The sequence below is a fragment of the Vanacampus margaritifer genome, chromosome 8 (genome assembly GCF_051991255.1).
Source record: "Vanacampus margaritifer isolate UIUO_Vmar chromosome 8, RoL_Vmar_1.0, whole genome shotgun sequence".
In the NCBI taxonomy this organism is placed as follows: Eukaryota; Metazoa; Chordata; class Actinopteri; order Syngnathiformes; family Syngnathidae; genus Vanacampus; species Vanacampus margaritifer.
In genome coordinates this window covers 12,523,206-12,540,370 of record NC_135439.1, presented here as the reverse complement: position 1 = coordinate 12,540,370, position 17,165 = coordinate 12,523,206, and the positions used below count along the sequence as shown (strand labels likewise).

Here is a 17,165-nt window from a genome sequence, read left to right as displayed (position 1 = left end):
ATTCATGACGTCACTACATAATTACGTCTGTACAAATGTGTACGGAAGTGGGTTCGCCGCTCAGTTCCTGTCATGTGTGCTCGGACTGATTTTTTTCTTTTAACGCAGGGAAAAGAAATTAACTCTGGCATTTAATGTCGAAAACCTGCGTTAAACAGAGACTTTCAAGCGGGACAAATAGTTCCACAATGAGCTCACAGGACGTCCTCAACAACGCGTCCACTCTCGCGTCGTACAATATGCTACTACAGGTGAGTAAATGTTAACGTGGGTTAATTTGTGTGTAAAATGCTTCCTGAAATATATTAATGTTTAATGTCAGGTGATGTTCCGTGGGCTCACCTTCTTATTGAACGCTTTCACCCTGCGTTACGTGTCTAAAGAACTGATTGGAGTGGTGAATGTCAGGTAAGACCAGTTCAAGTCAGGTAAGACCAGTTCTTAAGACTGGCATCACAGGCATTTTACATCAACTCTCTATTTAATTACACATTTACTTAGGCAGACTAGTTTCGTCGGACTCAAAGCTGATTTATTCACAGGATCAATTGAAGACACAGATCTTTAAAGTACGGAGCCCCTAAAGTGACATATGGTGGGGAAAAAAGTAAAATATGTTTCTCATTAGGACAAGAAACTTTCTCTTCCAAATGAGAAACCTTGTCATAATGAGAAACTTTCTCGTCAGAATGATAAAAACAAGAAAGTGTTCTCGTTTAAATGAGAAACTTTCTCGTTAGGACGTATGTGTTTACTACTCTTACACGCACACACAAACGTCCCACTGATGATCTCTCACAATACAGTGGTTGGAAACAACTGCTAAACTGCTACCATTATCTCAAAGCTTTTTTCTTTCTTTTTTTAATAGTCATGGGTGCTATTGTCTTCATATTTTCAGGCTTACACTGCTGTACACCACGTTAGTATTTTTGTCCAGAGAAGCCTTTCGAAGAGCCTGTCTGAGTAGCTCTGCCGATGGGAAGCACAACTGGAGGCAGCTTATCAACCTGCTATGGCTGACGTAAGCAACTTTGTTAAAACTGTGTAACGTTTGCTTGTCTCTTTTAAGCAGTCTTGGTCTGTCAGGTTGCCTCTAGGTGTGCTATGGGGAGCCCTGCTTGCCGCCGTGTGGCTCTGGCTCCTGGAGGTGCCGGACCCTCAAGCGGTGCCTTTCTACGGCCCTGCCGTGGTGCTGTTCGCCCTAGCGGGGGTGCAGGAGCTCCTCTCCGAGCCCCTTTGGGTGCTGGCCCAGGCGCACATGTTTGCGAAGCTAAAGTTGGCCGCTGTGAGCTTGGCCATGCTGGCGAAGTGCAGCATGACGGTGGTGCTGGTGGTGTCTGCCCCGGAGTGGGGTCTTTACATCTTCTCTGCTGCTCATGTAAGAATCTGCTCCAAATCCCATGTGTTACTAGTTAATCCAAAATGAGTAACTTTTAATCTTTTGGTATGTTTTAGCTGGTGTACACAGGAGTCCTGGTGCTGTGCTATGTGGTTTACTTTATTCGTTTCTTGCCATCCAAAGAGGCGAGTGACAGTAATTTTCCCCTGCGCAGCATTCGAGATCTGATGCCGCACGCAGCTAATGGAGAGGTAGTGTTTGCTTTTATCACATCAGCAGTTTTAGAAAAGGCGGCAGGTCCCCTTACCATCCGTCTGTTTGTAGCCGTTGGTGGACTGGAACACGGCCGGGCTGACCTGGAGCTTCTTCAAGCAGTCGTTCCTCAAGCAGATCCTGACGGAAGGCGAGCGCTACGTAATGACCTTCCTAAACGTCCTCAGCTTTGGCGACCAGGGCGTTTATGACATCGTCAACAATCTGGGCTCCATGGTGGCGCGCTTCATCTTCCTGCCAATCGAGGAGAGCTTCTACCTCTTCTTCGCCAAAGTGCTGGAGCGAGGCCGCGATGTCAAAAGCCAGAAACAGGTGCGCACTATGACCACCCCTTCATTTGAATAACGTTTCATGACGCATTTCATGCTGACAGCGTCTGCAGCATGACATACTGTAAATAAATATGAGAGCAGAGTGTTTTTACTTATTGATTGACATTGACATTTAATTATATTTCCATATTTATTTTTTGAATTTATTTTTGTATTTATTTCCACGTTTATTTATATTTTATATATATATATTTTTTTTTAATCCCTTTTTTTAAATTTTTTTTTTACTATTTATCTTTTATTTATGTATATGTGTATATAAATAAAAAAATAATAAAACAAATTTTATTTAAATTTTGCAATTTTTTTAAATCCAATTTTTGAATTTTTATTTATTTTTTGGCCATTTTTGGTCCTCCATAGTGCACAAGCATATTTTGTGTAACTAAATATCGATGAGTTCAAGTTCATGATGCGATTGTTGTCTTCAGGAAGACGTCGGTGTCGCCGCAGAGGTGCTGCAATGTCTGCTCAAACTGGTGCTGGTGATTGGGCTCATTATTGCAGTCTTTGGGTACGCCTACTCTGGACTGGCCCTGGATATTTATGGTGGATCTCTGCTGAGCAGTGGGGCAGGTAAAACAGACGATGATAATTGGGGATGTTCGATACCACTTTTTTTAGACAGATACTTGTAGGAGTACCCAACCTTTGAGTAGTCACAGATACCAATACCAAAAGTGTCAATACCACTAGTACTTTTGATTTCCCCCCAAAAAACAATGACATATTCTTTTAAACAAAGACCTATATATTTTCTAAATCCTAGTTCCTCAAAAACCAGCCACAAGAGGCCGCCGTGAGTACCTATACCTTCAGAGGTGGGCAATCTCGGTCCTCGAGGGCCGGAGTCCTGCAGGTTTTGTAGGTTTCTCACTTCCAACACAAGCTGATTCCAATCAACAGGATCGTTATCAGGCTTATGCAGAGCTTGCTGATGAGCTGATCCTATATCAGCTGTGTTGGAGAAGGGCAACACGCAAAACTTGCAGGACTGCGGCCCTCGATGCCCACCTCTGTATACCTTGATATAAGGTCTCGTATCAATACTCGCCCATCCCTGATGATAATAAAAATGAGGGTTTGACCAATGTGGATTTTTAGCGGCTCTTTCCTATATTTTGCAGAATACAATTCCGATTAATCATGCGCTTAATTAAAAAAATATATATAATGAACATAATCATGGATTGTTTGGTTCATTAATGCTTACAAAAACCAAGATGTGAATTACAGACACAACATTGGACTGTTTTACAAATTAATACTTTGTCCTTTAGTATTTGCATATCTTTGCAACAGAGAAAAAAATCGCAAAAATTGGCCAAATGCTTGTTTGAATGAATGAATTATCTTTGGCATATGTTGTAATGTGTTAATGTGAGGAAAAATTGGCCAAAACAACCCATTTTTGCTGATATGAAAAGAGGCCCTCATAATACTGATAAGTTTGATAACTTTATTTATTTAGTGCGTTTCATGGGAATACAAAAAAAATACTGAATATGTTATGAGAGCGCTATGTTAGCAGAGGAGGATCTAGCGTTGGCCAGCAGCAGATGTCAACATAATTGATGATTGACATTGCCATAGAGGTATTAGTTGAATAGTACGTTCTCAATATAAGCATTATTATTACTTTATGACCTCTAGACGAGTGGCGAGACTATCCAAGAATTTTCAATTAACTGCTTCTTGTTTGTATTTTGTTGAAGGTCCGTCTCTGCTGCGATGCTACAGCTGCTACGTCCTCCTGCTGGCCGTGAACGGCGTGACCGAGTGCTTTGTGTTTGCTGCAATGAGCCAGGAGGAGGTTGACAAGTAGGCACAAATAAACATTCACCACATCACAACACACTGAGCATTTGCCAGCCCAATTAAAATGTATTGTCAAACTGAAAATAAAAGAAATGAACTGTCGCGTATTTGAGATAACCACAAACAATGTCTAACGAAAGCTAACAAACAATGCTAATTGCCGTAGATGGCCTGAAGAATAGCATCTGTGTGGCTGTTATAAGCCTTTAAACGTTGGTTATTTGAACCCATACAGACAAATGTTCTTTATCCTCTGCAAAGAGTGCCTAATATAACTGCTGAGGAGTTGTGACTTCTACTCCATCTCCATGAACTTTTATGTGTATGTCTGTATTAAACTGGCCTCAGATAAAATGGACAAAATGATAATAAAAAAAAAAAGAAGTCATCTAAATTTTATCGCCATTGTTAATGACAATTACATTATTAATTGTTTTATTTTATTATTATTTTTTTTCTTCTGGAGATTATTAATTATTTTAGGGAAAACATCTGTATTTTTACTGCACTACTTTTTAAGAAATAATATGTAAACAATTTTCGCTCTCTTGCGATTTAGGCAGCTTAATGGAGCCTTAACTGTACTTTCGCCCCCTGGTGGTTGGCTGACTACTAGACGTACAGCAGAGCCCACATTTTAAATGTAAATAAACTCTGACCATCAAGTTCATTTTAATCATAGCATCTGAAATAGTGGTCATAACCCAAAAATAATTACTAGTAAGCCCTACCAGGAGGAGCAGCAAAAATTGAAGTAAAAAAAAAAAAAAATCTGTCAAAAATGGTTTAATTCATTAATTCCAATAGGAAAATATATTCAACTTGTATGTGGCGGCACCACATGTATTTTTCATTTCTAGGTACAACTTGGTGATGCTGGCCCTGTCGGCGTCCTTCCTCTTCCTGTCCTACATGTTGACGTGGTGGGCGGCCGGCATGGGCTTCATCCTGGCCAACTGCCTGAACATGGCGCTCCGCATCACGCACAGCGTCCTGTACATTCACCGCTACTTCCTGTCCAGTCCGTGGAAACCCCTGCGAGGCCTGCGGCCCTCGGCGCCGCTGTGCCTGGCGCTCGCCTTCAGTGCGGCCGTCACGGTCATCAGTGAGGTATCGTCACACACGTCATTCCAAATTTGGAGTTAACGGCGTTTGTAATCGAAAGTGGCTGTTTTCGTCGTCGCAGGTTGTTTTCTGCTGCAACGGCGGTTGGCTGCTCAGGTTGTTCCACGTCAGCGTGGGAGCGGCGTGTCTTGTTCTTGTCCTCGGAGCGGTTGTGCTCACAGAAACGCAACTCCTTGTGTTTGTGAGGACTCAGCTTTTGCCTCAGTACAGGAAAAAACACGCATAACTTAAAGGACGGCAAGAACTGATTTTTTTCTATGTTCCTTGGAAGCAAATGCAGGTGAGTCTCAATAATTTAGAATATTGTAGAAAAGTGCAGTATTTCAATAGTATAATTTCAAGTCAAGTTCATTTATGATATAAATTTATTTTATATTAATCTTATTCACTGCCAGCCCAGTAAAAAAAAAAAAAATCTTTTGACGTCTATAGCCGTCAATGGCAGTGAATGAGTTAAATGCACGAGAAAGTACTTTTCAGAAGTTTTCTGAATTCTTACCTAATCTCTACATTGAAAATCATTTTGCTAGTTTCTTATGTAATATTCAATTGCTATGATATGGGGGATTTGGGGTTTTCTTTAGCTGTAAGAAAATCAACACTATAACAATGTATTCTGTATGAAGTGAATTGATCAAATATATAATATTCACCACTGAACCATATTAGGTTTTCAACGATATTCTAATTTATTAAGATGCACTTGTATGTGAATGAGTGATGAATAACACATGATTAGGTCATTACTCTGTACATGTGAAGAAGTGTATCCTCATTGGTCACATCATTAGGCACACCTTCCTGATCTATTTTTAATTAAATGGCACATTAATTATGCTCAGTTTTGATTCATAATTCATGAGATCACGTTTGAAATAATGCATCTAACTACTGTACTCTAATTAAGGCAGTGTCTATCAACATGAAGATTTTTTTGCTTAACTTGTACACATGTACCTAATGAGTGTGACTAATGAGTTTACGACAGCTAATTCGGGAGCAATTTAATTGCGTGTGACGATTGAATGAAGCTTTTTGTTAACAGATGAACTTGAAGGACTTTCGTACAGTTTTATGAAATATTTTTGTTTGTTTGATAACTGCCTCATATGACAGCAACTGACTCTGTCCTTGATGGAATATGGGCAAAAAAAAGAAAGAAGTAATTTTATTTTTTTTAAATGAAATCTGAATGTTCAAAACTCTTATTTTGATGTCAGTTTTGTGTTGCGTAAAAATAATGCTTGCGAGGAGGAGTTGTCCCGGTGCTTTGTAGCTGACGTCATGTCTGTCATGTTGTTTATGGAATGACCTTGTTAATCTGTTTACAATGTTAATTGCACATGAAATGTACAGTGGACATCAAAAGTCTACACACCCCTGAATTTTTCCAGCAAAGGCTGGGTTCATGTGTAACTTTTTAACCCCCCCCCGGGATTGCAATTTGTACCTTCATTTAGCAGTATTTGTTTCCCTTCCTTGACATTTCATCAGGAAAACAAGCTGTTTTTTGGGGGCAGAACCGCAAACTGCTCAATTGCAGTTGTTCTTCCTCCAAACTATCCACAAATGGATGAAGCATCCGTCAGGGCTGGCTAATGATGTCATTATGGGGAATGAGCAGGAAAGGACTGTAAACAACATATGTTTTGACCTTCCTATTTTTCCTCCCGTCTTGTGGGTTTAACTCATTCACTGCCATTGACGGCTATAAACGTCCAAAAATTTTTTTTAAGTATTTCTATTAGTTTAACATTTTTTTCCACTTTTGTTAACAAGAGTATGAAAACCTATAATTTTTTTTATTGTACATTTAGAACAGATATGAAATTTGTGACTAATCGCGAGTTAACTAGTGAAGTCATGCGATTAATTACAATTAAAAAATCTTATCGCCTTTAGCCCCTAACTTTTAATAATCTTTTTTTTTTTTTTATGAATTTATGGCAGTTAATGAGTTAATAAGATTTTAATCCAAACACAGTTTTTCAATGTCTATAGCTTTTTTCTTTTTTCTTTTTTTTTTTAAGTTTGAAGCTGTGATTAATTTGCCCACGAACTAGGAGGAGCTTTTACACTCATGACATCATTTGTTAATGTTGAGCAACAAATTTATGGTCCACTTGTGAGTCAGAGTTGATATAAACGGGCCGCGCTGAGGAGAAAACAGTTGACATCGCCAACATGTCTCAAGTAAGAGCACTTTTGACTGAAACGCGTGCGCTGTCCCATAACTTGAACATTGGTCACTGTTGTTGTTTTTTCTTCGCAGCCGCAAGACGAAGAAGTGCAGCGTCCTGCGGTGAGCCAGGAGGAGCTGGCTGACACAAAGAATAGACTTGGTGGCAGTGGACCAGCGAAGAGCAAAACTTTTGAAGTCATGGAGGAGTGCGGTGAGTGTGCACACGCGTGCGGAATATGCAATATGTTGTTGGCAGAAATGACACATATGGGTTGAATATAAGTTGACATTAGTTAAGTTAGCTTATGATGTAGAAAAGTTTCCACTCCATGTAGGGCGACGAGAAGGAATGTTGTAATGACGGGAGGCAGACTGTGTTCCCTGTGGAATGAAGTGTGTATGTGTAGTTATCCTTTTATTTAGGGAAGCCATTAAAATACTTGGAATTTCCCCCCGCCATAAAACCACCCAATATTATTACTATTTATAGTGTAGACGCAATAAAATATTTAATATTTAATTTTAGAAATGTAATTTTTTCAAATGTTATATATATTTTTTTAGGATTAATTCTAATAATTTTGTTGATCATATACGCTCTGAAAAGAGAATTGTTGAACCAATTTAAGATTACAAATTAAACTTTAAAAAAAATTGGTAACTTTTAAAATGTAATTTAATCCAAATATATTAAGTTTAATTGAATATGAGTTAATTCCCTTGTTAATCCAAGGTAATTCAAAGTGAATATATTAATTTTAATGAACTCATAATTAATTAAACTTCGTTTATTCACTTTCAATTCAATTGTGTGTTACCAATTGAAGCAATTTTTTTTTTTTTTTTTTTTTAAAGTTGGTCAACAATTCAATTTGTAGTCTTAAATTGGTTTAACGATTCCTTTTTCAGAGTGTACAAACCCAAAATTCACCATCTCAAGAAATTATATTACACAATCAATTATTATTTTTTTAAATTTCCTAATTGCCCTTCTGTGTTTAATAGCATAATATTCAGTTTTTGAAATAAGATTAAAAATTTAATTTTCTACCATATTCAAGTTTATAAATAGGTCTACTCATACAATATTTAGTTTGTCATAAAATGTTTGTGTTTTAGGTTTTAAGTAGAATTAATGTGATAATTGAGGAAAATGAAGTGTACGGTACTTGGCTGCAATATTATTCAAATGAATACAACATGGCATCAAAATAAATTCAAATCAGAACACTCTCCCATCATTTTATCTGTCAAAATGACAAACTACAACATTAAATTTGACTGTATTATACAAGTACACCTTTCATTATGTTCACAGTCACTATTACTTTTTTGTAAGGTGTGACTGATTTGAAACGTAACTCATATTTTCCCCTGCCCTTTAAATGTCTGCACACATCACAGGTCAGGTCTGAATATCTTGTTTTTTGAATTGTCCGCAGAGAAAATGGGTAAAACTGCTCCATCCGTCTTCAGTGGCGTGAGGTCAGGAAGAGAGACGGCTTTGAACACGCACTCAGCTCGACCCGCCAGGAAGTAGACGGAGACCACCTTAGCACTCGTGGCTCAGTGTTGGTTGGGCATCTTTTTTTCCCCTTTAAACACCTTTTCATACTGTCAGTCCATCATAATGTACACCTGCACCATCAAATGCAAGCCAACAAAAGCTTTATTAAAAGTATGTTCAGAAAAGTATTATTTTATCAATATATTGTGATTGTTTATATTGAATCCTTTCATGTAGCTACATGAGGAAATTAACTCATTGGAAAGAGCTATTGGTATAAATATATCTTGTATTGGATCTCATTAGATTGACTTGTAAGAATTGAAATTTTACTTTGTGTGTCACTGATCAAGTAATAATAGAAGTAATTTGATTACAGTACTGGTATTTTGAATTACTTCTAGAAATTCCAAGAAGAATGGTACTTTGTGCCATCTGCCTTGACATTAATTTGATTTTGCACAAATTTTATTTTATTATTATTTTTTTACAATAGAAATGTTAATATATTACTTAAATATGCTGCTACAGCAAAGTTCATTCCTGTTTTGCGTTTGGCAATATCAGTTGCAGGACTAGTTAGAAAATGATTGTACGCAAATACAAACTATCAAAAAACACACAATCAAATTACAGGGAAATCAAGATTTTTGTTGTTGTTTTTATTCAAAAGTTCTAAAGGCAAACAGAATAAAAGCGCATTGAATTACACTTAATGGAGAAAACAAAAACAGGTTGCAGTGTTGAAAGGGAACCGCCTGCCATCAGCGACACTTCTCATTTCATAAATTTGTGGTGCTGATCCTGTAGAATTTTGGCCGAGGACTTGGCGTCGTAAAAGAGCTCGTTGATCTCCTCCACCTGCTCCCGCTCGACCGTCTCTTTGCCTTGAACGCGACCCAGCAGGCTGGCCGGCGTCAGGAGCTGAACGGCGTACCTGCCGACAAACAGGACATTACACTTAAGTTAAAAAAAAATTGATGAATTAAAAAAAAAATCTCATTGTGTTAAAAAAACTAATAGTAAAACAAACCATTTTAAATATTGTCACTATTGGGTAGAATCGTGTTTCCAAAATCACACCATTTCGTACGTACCTGAGGGTTGTCTTGGCGCCGATCTCCGCAAGGTGTGCGAGTGCTTCCTCGCTGATACTGAGCCCCTCAATCTGAGCGCGGATCTTGATGATCTGGAAGAACAAAATGAAACAATCCGTATTAAGTGACAAAAATGCACGTGATGAGCTTTCCTGTGGTTCCCACTGACCTGCTTCATCTCCTGCGGCGTGTACAACATGGTGCGGATGATCATCACTCTGTCCAGCAGGTCCAGTGGAATCCCGTGTGGCGAGCTGATGTCCTCGGTCCCCCTGAAGAGCAAACGAGAGACTTTTCCATGGCAATCAACGCAGTGTGATTTTCGAAGTCACCTATTTGCGGTACACTAATAACTTAATTCATTTGTCTTTTCTTGTGGAACCCATCCTCAACTATTCACTACTAAAAAACGATTTTTGTACGCTTCCTGTACTAAACACACAATAAGCCACAAAATGCTGCCAAAGCTTTGGCTAACAGAAAGTAGTGATTAGTATTAACGAATTGATAGATTTTAGCCCTGGTTTTAGTAGAAATGTGACACGTGGCCACCATCTTGGATTTTTCTAAAACGATGATTGTCAAAGTGTGGTGGTACTCTGGCTCCCTCTAGTGGTACTTGAAATAATCAGTTACAATGGCTGCAGTTTTTGTTTTAAATCCAGTATATTACCTTTTAAATACATTTGCATTTATTCATTTAGAAATGTTTTTTTAACATATTTATTTAAGTCAAATTAACTTTATTCAATTAAAAGAGCAATACATTGTCATTCATTTTTTGCCCCCATTTTCTATTTAAGCAGTGTCAATTTACAAACGGTGCATAATGTTATATATCATCCATTCTCTGTAAATATTAAATATGTTTTAGGGAAAATAAACATGCTTTGTTTTGATGAATACTTGGGCACACTACACCACTGTACTATAATACTAATCATTCAAGTGGTAACTGTTTTTAGGTGCTAGTTTGTGTAAATGGTTTGAGAAACACTGTTAAAAAAAAATAATAATGTAATGAGCGCTTCAAACAGCTGAATTTTCTTATTTTCAAAAGACAAAAATAAAATATTGGATATTTTTTAACAAAAACTTGCCAGCCATTCGGAGAGGGGGTTCCACGACGAGCAGATACAATGAAAACGTCGTAAAGATATGTTGACAAATAATTAAGTTTTTACTCTAATTTAAAGGCTTTTTTTTTTTTTGCAGATTTTCAATCTGTAATGTCAGCCAAAATCACTCCCCCAAAAAGGCCATTTTCCGGACAACTCAATGTCACCGTAACTCATCCATTTTCAAAATTCTTGTTCTTGTTGTGTTGGAGTGGCCATTTTAACCAAATTGAGCATTTTGACAGATTTTTGCGAAATCTTATGTTGCTATTTTAAGCAGAAATCTTCAACCCCATGTGTCTGTTTTTGCACGGCTGAGTAGCTAATTAAAAACCTTCCATCCACCTGATGAGACAGTTTCCCCTGTTGGAGGCGAAGACGACGATAGGCGCGATGGTGCTCTCCAGCGCTCGATGAAGGTACGTGAAGCACTCGATGTCCAGCATGTGGACCTCGTCCACAAACAGCACGCCGGGCACCAGCTCGGCCACGCCCTGGTCGATGTAGCGGTTCACCACCTTGTTGATCTCCGCTCGGAGCTTATCTGCAAAAAAAAAAAAAAAAGGAAGGACAGCTGAGCGACGCAAGTGCAAGTGTGGACGCGGATGCGGATTTGACGGCACGGTTGCCAACCTGTGATTTCGGTCTTTTTGGGCTTCATCAGCTGTCCCATCATGGAGAGAATGTCCTGGCCTCCCTGGACAAATATATTATGTCAAATGACAGGGATGTGATTTGACCAAAGTGAAATTATCTGAAAATTTAGCCGGGGGTCTGGGGACCGCTGGCACCCAGCTAGGTCCAGGGCTCATGGGTTTTCCGTGTTTTTAAGTACTTTCAATGCACTCACATGACAAAGAAATAGACAAAACAACAGCATAAATTTTCAATGTATATTGAACTATATCCCATATAAAATGGCAGTTTTAGTCAACTCAAAATCAGTCACATTCAAAAACATTGGACTGCCTTTGCTTTTAAAAACTATCACTGAGAATATCATCATATCTAACTAATGTGATTACTAAATTAACACATAAAAAATGTTGAAGAGTTCAAATTTCATGAACAAATAATTGTATCATGACCAAATGAAAAGTAACTCATATTAGAGCATACCACAAATGTCTTCGTTATAGCAGAAGATGTTATCTGTCGGAGTCATGTGCATACACAATGAACTACAAAAAAAAAAAAATAATAATTAAAAAAAATAAATTAAAAAATCTGAATTTTTTTTTTGGGGGGGGGGGGGGGGATAAAAAAAAGCGGAATTCCGCGAATTAGCGGAAAAATCACATCCCTGAAATGAGGACGCCATCCATCCATTTTCTGTAGTGCTTAAATTATTATAATTTTTTTTACCTGCGGTCTTGCATTGGCCACATCGAGGTCGTGCAGTGTGACGTCTTGGACGATCTCCTTCTTTTTGTGCACGTCCCCCTTTGGCAGCGGCACGTACTCCTCAGCCTCCAGATCAAACTCTGTAGCAAAGGTGTCACATCGACCTTGTCTCTGCAAAGACACAAGGAGCATAAGGGTTCCTGTGTATTTAAAAAATAATAATAATAATAATAAAGATTTCCATGGCAGAGCAGGTGGCCCCGATGATTGTCAGACAGCCTGTCAACAAGTGACATGGGGCACCTCCCCCCCCTCCCTTATTTGGCCACAAGGCCCACCTGCAGTGATTAAAGAAACCGTCATCGCGGCCTGTCAACAGAATCCGCAAGCCTCGCTGCAGGAAAGGAGCCATTTTGGGAGATGGAGCGATAGCGGGAAGAAAAAGAAGCTTTTCTGAACACTTGGAGAGGAAGTGAAGATTGTCATGCCGAGAGTAAAGAGATGAAAGGTCAGACAGAAAAAATACCTCTTCAATGAAATGAAGGAATGAATTGTATAGTTTTGCGAGCGTTTGCGGCGATACCTTGACAGCTCCACTGTTGGCTTCAATGTAGATGACGTCTCCCACCTCAACGCGCTCCTTTTGAAGACTCTCGTAAATGCTGGGATCCAACTTGGAACAATAAAGAATAAAAGTTTGGACTAGGACAACTTGAGCTACAACAAGGATGGGTAAACTTTTGTTAGAGGGCCACATTTTGTTTTTTTAAAATGAAGAGATGGGCAAGATCATTTATAGTAGATTTGTTTTTTTTTCCCCGTTTGCAATTAATATTGATTATTTAATAATTTTCAAGTAGGGTGAGGGGAGAAACCTTATTTTAATACCGTGCACCCGAAAATTAAGTACTTTTTTCCTCCGGCGAATATATGTAAAAAAATAATTTTAAAAATCCTATGTAAATACTGTTATTCATATTAATAATTATTAATTCACCGAATAATTATAATTAATTTGCCAATTATTTAAGAAAATAAACCAAAAAAATTACATCTGTTAGGCGGAAAACTTACCGGTACATGTCCAAATGGTCAATTTCACATTTTTTCACAATTTGATTGATACTATCGGTCTGTCCCCATGTCATGTCATTAAAAATTTTAAATGTTGCAAATAGCTTGAGAACAAATCTGTTACCTCGATGTAACATTTGAAGTTTTGAAATGGACTACTGAAAAAAATAACTTTTCTACAATATTCTAATTTCTTACATTGCTGTAAGAAATGTTGAGGTTCCGGAGCCAAAATCACATTAACCAGGGAAAATAAATAGTTATATTAGCAATTATTTTATAAATATATTAATTCAAGTTGAGAGCTGACTGCATGCTCCATGTGCTAAAAAATGATGGCGTACAAAAAAAAGGCTTTAATTTCATAAAATACAAGCAGGACTAAAATAGACATTGACGATATAAGTGTTAACTGGCTTTTGAATGACATGGAATTATTGACTACAAATTTATAATAATAATAAATAAATTGATTTATTAATCACCTTTAAAGCAATACCACACAAAATGCTCTAAAAACAACAAAAAAAATCACTTCAATTTCACCTTTGTCTCACTTGTGATAGATATCAATCACCAAAAATAGTGGGCTGCTTTACATGAACAAAAAATCGATTTCCTCAGACCTTGAGCTGCTTGGTTCCCTTCCCCGTCCTCAGACCAATGATGACGTGGCTGATGGTCTTTCCGTAGCCCCCCATCGGGTTCTCCGTCTCACAGGGGGTCAGCTCTGTCACCTCGCCCTCGTACACCTCCTTGGTCTCTTTGATGCGCAGCCCTGAAAGGCGAGTCGATATGACAATCACACACGCTGACCGCGAGATGGAGTGAATCAGGTCTTTGTATTCTCATGCAAAGCATGCCGCCCGCATCCCCTCTGAAATCGCTTGTGCACGTGCCCGTGAACATTCCTGAGTGACCCCTTTTCACATTAGCGCAGCCCGAGGAGGCGCTCGCAGGTGGCCGCCGCTCCGCGGTTGAGATCAGAGAACAAGGACCGTGTGCGGGGATGCTCTAATTGGCACGGTGGTGACAAGCTCGGAGGAATCTCCATCACTGACTGGAGATCGGGTTCTAAGGGAGGAGCAGCGGAGCTCGCCATCTACAAAAGGTCTAGTTCCTTGCCTATGACAGGTAACATCATCAGGGGAAACGTTCCAGCCCATTTACCCTTCTCAAAATGACTGTGCAAAAGTCTTTGGTCTGTATTGTTTTACTAATTACGTCACAACCTAATTAAAAAAAAAAAAAATCCTATAGGAAATAATATCTTAGGTAAATTATCATCATAAAACAGTCAAGCTAAAAAATAAGCACAACATAGCATCAAACTAAAATGAAGTAAAACTACACCACATTTAAGTACGCCTAGCTTCCGCTAGCATCTTTGGTTATTTTTCAAGCTAGTCATTAGCAACATGCTATTTAATATGATATCTGCTTGGTTAAATTAAATTATGTGCGCAATTTAGGAATTCACCTATTTGTGTACTAACCGATACCAAGTACTGGCAGCAATTGTGATTATTTTCATTTTTTTTTTCAAAAACAAACTTTTCATAATCGTGGCAGTTTCACTCAAAAATAACTATATACATATATTTTTTTAAACAACTTGTCATTACTTACATTTTACTATCCCACTGCATGTTTTTCTAACAGTCTTGCCACATATCTCACTTAAATGTAGCCTATAATGTAACAAAAGGCTTTTCATTTATTTATGTGGTGACATTATCTTCACATTTTATTTCTCCTGCAAAGTATGTCAGGCTGGTGAAATAGTATCAGTGTGTGTGTAGTATTGGAAGATTCGTGTGTGTATGACTTGCAACATTGATGAATTCCTAATAAAAAAAAATAAGCATGTAACTATTAAAACTATAAAACTACATTAAAACTGCTCACTCATTGCATACACCTAGCCAAGTTTTTTCTCTGGTTATTTTAACTCATTCACTGCCATAAATTCATTTAAAAAAAGATTCGTAAAACTTAGGGGCAACAGGCGATTAAAATATTTAATTGTGATTAATCGCATGACTTCACTAGTTAACTCACAATTAATCACAAATTTTATATCTGTTCTAAATGTACAATAAAATAAATCTAGGTTTTCATATTCGTCAACAAAAGTGGATTTTTTTTTTTAAACTAATAGAAATAGTTCAAATTATTTTTTGACGTTTATAGCCGTCAATGGCGATGAATGAATTGAAAAAAGAAAACATAAAAAATTTTGGGGCGTCAGGCGATTAACATTTGTAATCTTAATTAATCGCATGACTTCACTAGTTAACTCACAATTAATCACACATTTTCTATCTGTTCTAATTGTACAATAACAAAATTCTAGGTTTTCATACTCTTGTTAACAAAAATGGGAAAAAATGATAAACTAATAGAAATAGCTACAATGATTTGTTTTACGTCTATAACCGTCAATGGCAGTGAATGAGTTAAATGTTACTTATTTTAGGTTCTGCTTGGTAAAATGAACATTGAGTGTAACGTTAATTAATTGGATTGCTCACATACTGAGCAGCTAGGGCCTTTCCGATGTCATGTCATGATAAGTTTCGTTTGTGGTTCTAAGGTTCTCATCACATTTTCCTTTTTGCGATGATATCATTCTGTGGTGGCATCACAAAGGATATAGCATTGGAACCACCAACCCGCCAAACATGATTGTGGCATTGTCAAAATGATGTCAAATTGGCTGTTTGTGAAAATGGATTTGAAAGCACTTTTGCATAGTACTGAACATTAAAGACCACGCTATGCCTCAATGTACAGGTGCATACTGTACATTTAAGATCCTTTTTTTTCATTCTATCAATGCACATTCTCTTTTGCTTTCCCTGCATGTTTGATGTCGGTGATTCATATAACCAAGCTACTCTCACCGATGGCCCTCCTGAAGTTCTCCATCAGCACTTCTGTCTTTTTAATCTCCGACGAGTAGACCTCGCTGCCCACCATGGGGCAGAAAGGCACCTTGTTGCCCAGCTCCTGTGCTACGGCTAAGGCCAGGGCCGTCTGCGAGGAGAAACAGCAACAAATATGAGTGAGGAATAACAATTAATTAAGAGGCTGAGACTGCTCATTGCTCAATATACGACCTTTCCAGTCCCAGGTGGCCCGGCCAGCAGAACTGCCCTTCCTGCCATCTTCTTGGAGCGGATGAGATCCACAATGATGCCACATGCCTGGAACGTAAATGTTTAGGGAAGAGTCTGAATGAAGAATGTGAATTTAAAAACCAACAAATGCAATTGTGATATCTCCTGATATATTATTATTTATCTACTGCAATTTGTTTAGGACAACTGTTTAAAGGAGCACATCAAAACATTATTCCAATGTGCATACATTTGTTTCTGAGTTTATTTGGTTGTGAGACTTTTCTAATGTAAAATAGATATCTTGGCTCACTAAAGGTTAACTTTGGATTAGTAGTGTAGTAGCGTGAAACAGCGACTCCACGAGCTAGCAGGTTTAGCCAAAAATGCATAATGGTCATTCAAACACACAAGCTTTCATGAGTATTAAGTCATCTAAGTGTTTATACCACATAATAGAACAATATCAAACGGTCAAAGTTACCTCTCTGGCGGCTTCCTGGCCGACCAAGCCGCACGCTGTCTGTTTGGCGTTACCGGCCTCGTCCAAGCCCAGTCCTTTGACGTGACTGTGCGAGGCGATCCGTTGAGTTTTCGTGGTGCTTTTCACTTCCTCGATCTTCATGGTGGTTTAAGTAGATAATGTCGCGAAACCGTAAAGCGATTTAAAAGCGACAAAATAGTCACTTGTGTTTCTATTAGCTTGGTAGCGCGCCGCAATCGCCGCCGCCGCCGAAACTCAAAACACAGGAAGAACGGTTTCCATGTGGGGTTACTATGGAAAATTGGCGGAAGTGTTACCTCGAAGCCCCGCCTTATTTTGTATTATGA

The 17,165-nt window shown here is 38.3% G+C and overlaps 3 protein-coding genes across 3 annotated transcripts; 2 read left to right on the top strand and 1 right to left on the bottom strand.

Annotated features, from left to right (window-relative positions):
• Positions 1 to 47: 47 nt before the first annotated feature.
• rft1 (RFT1 homolog) lies at positions 48 to 6,025 on the top strand. Its single transcript, XM_077572850.1, has 10 exons — positions 48 to 251; positions 323 to 408; positions 902 to 1,024; positions 1,090 to 1,381; positions 1,459 to 1,593; positions 1,667 to 1,927; positions 2,379 to 2,523; positions 3,663 to 3,768; positions 4,626 to 4,875; positions 4,952 to 6,025. Exons 1-10 carry the CDS (start codon positions 135 to 137, stop codon positions 5,114 to 5,116), a joined length of 1,680 nt encoding a protein of 559 aa, XP_077428976.1. The 5' UTR covers positions 48 to 134; the 3' UTR covers positions 5,117 to 6,025.
• Positions 6,026 to 6,932: 907 nt separating this feature from the next.
• On the top strand, positions 6,933 to 8,957 carry mustn1a (musculoskeletal, embryonic nuclear protein 1a). The gene is made up of 3 exons (XM_077572852.1): positions 6,933 to 7,083; positions 7,163 to 7,283; positions 8,515 to 8,957. The coding sequence occupies exons 1-3, from the start codon at positions 7,075 to 7,077 to the stop codon at positions 8,610 to 8,612; spliced, it is 228 nt and encodes a 75-aa protein (XP_077428978.1). The 5' UTR covers positions 6,933 to 7,074; the 3' UTR covers positions 8,613 to 8,957.
• Positions 8,958 to 9,220: 263 nt separating this feature from the next.
• Positions 9,221 to 17,112, bottom strand: ruvbl1 (RuvB-like AAA ATPase 1). The gene is made up of 11 exons (XM_077572851.1): positions 16,819 to 17,112; positions 16,335 to 16,421; positions 16,119 to 16,251; positions 13,839 to 13,990; positions 12,722 to 12,811; positions 12,160 to 12,309; positions 11,428 to 11,491; positions 11,140 to 11,338; positions 9,846 to 9,948; positions 9,677 to 9,768; positions 9,221 to 9,516 (listed from the first exon to the last, which is right to left on the bottom strand). The coding sequence occupies exons 1-11, from the start codon at positions 16,957 to 16,959 to the stop codon at positions 9,357 to 9,359; spliced, it is 1,371 nt and encodes a 456-aa protein (XP_077428977.1). The 5' UTR covers positions 16,960 to 17,112; the 3' UTR covers positions 9,221 to 9,356.
• Between the last annotated feature and the right edge of the window lie 53 nt (positions 17,113 to 17,165).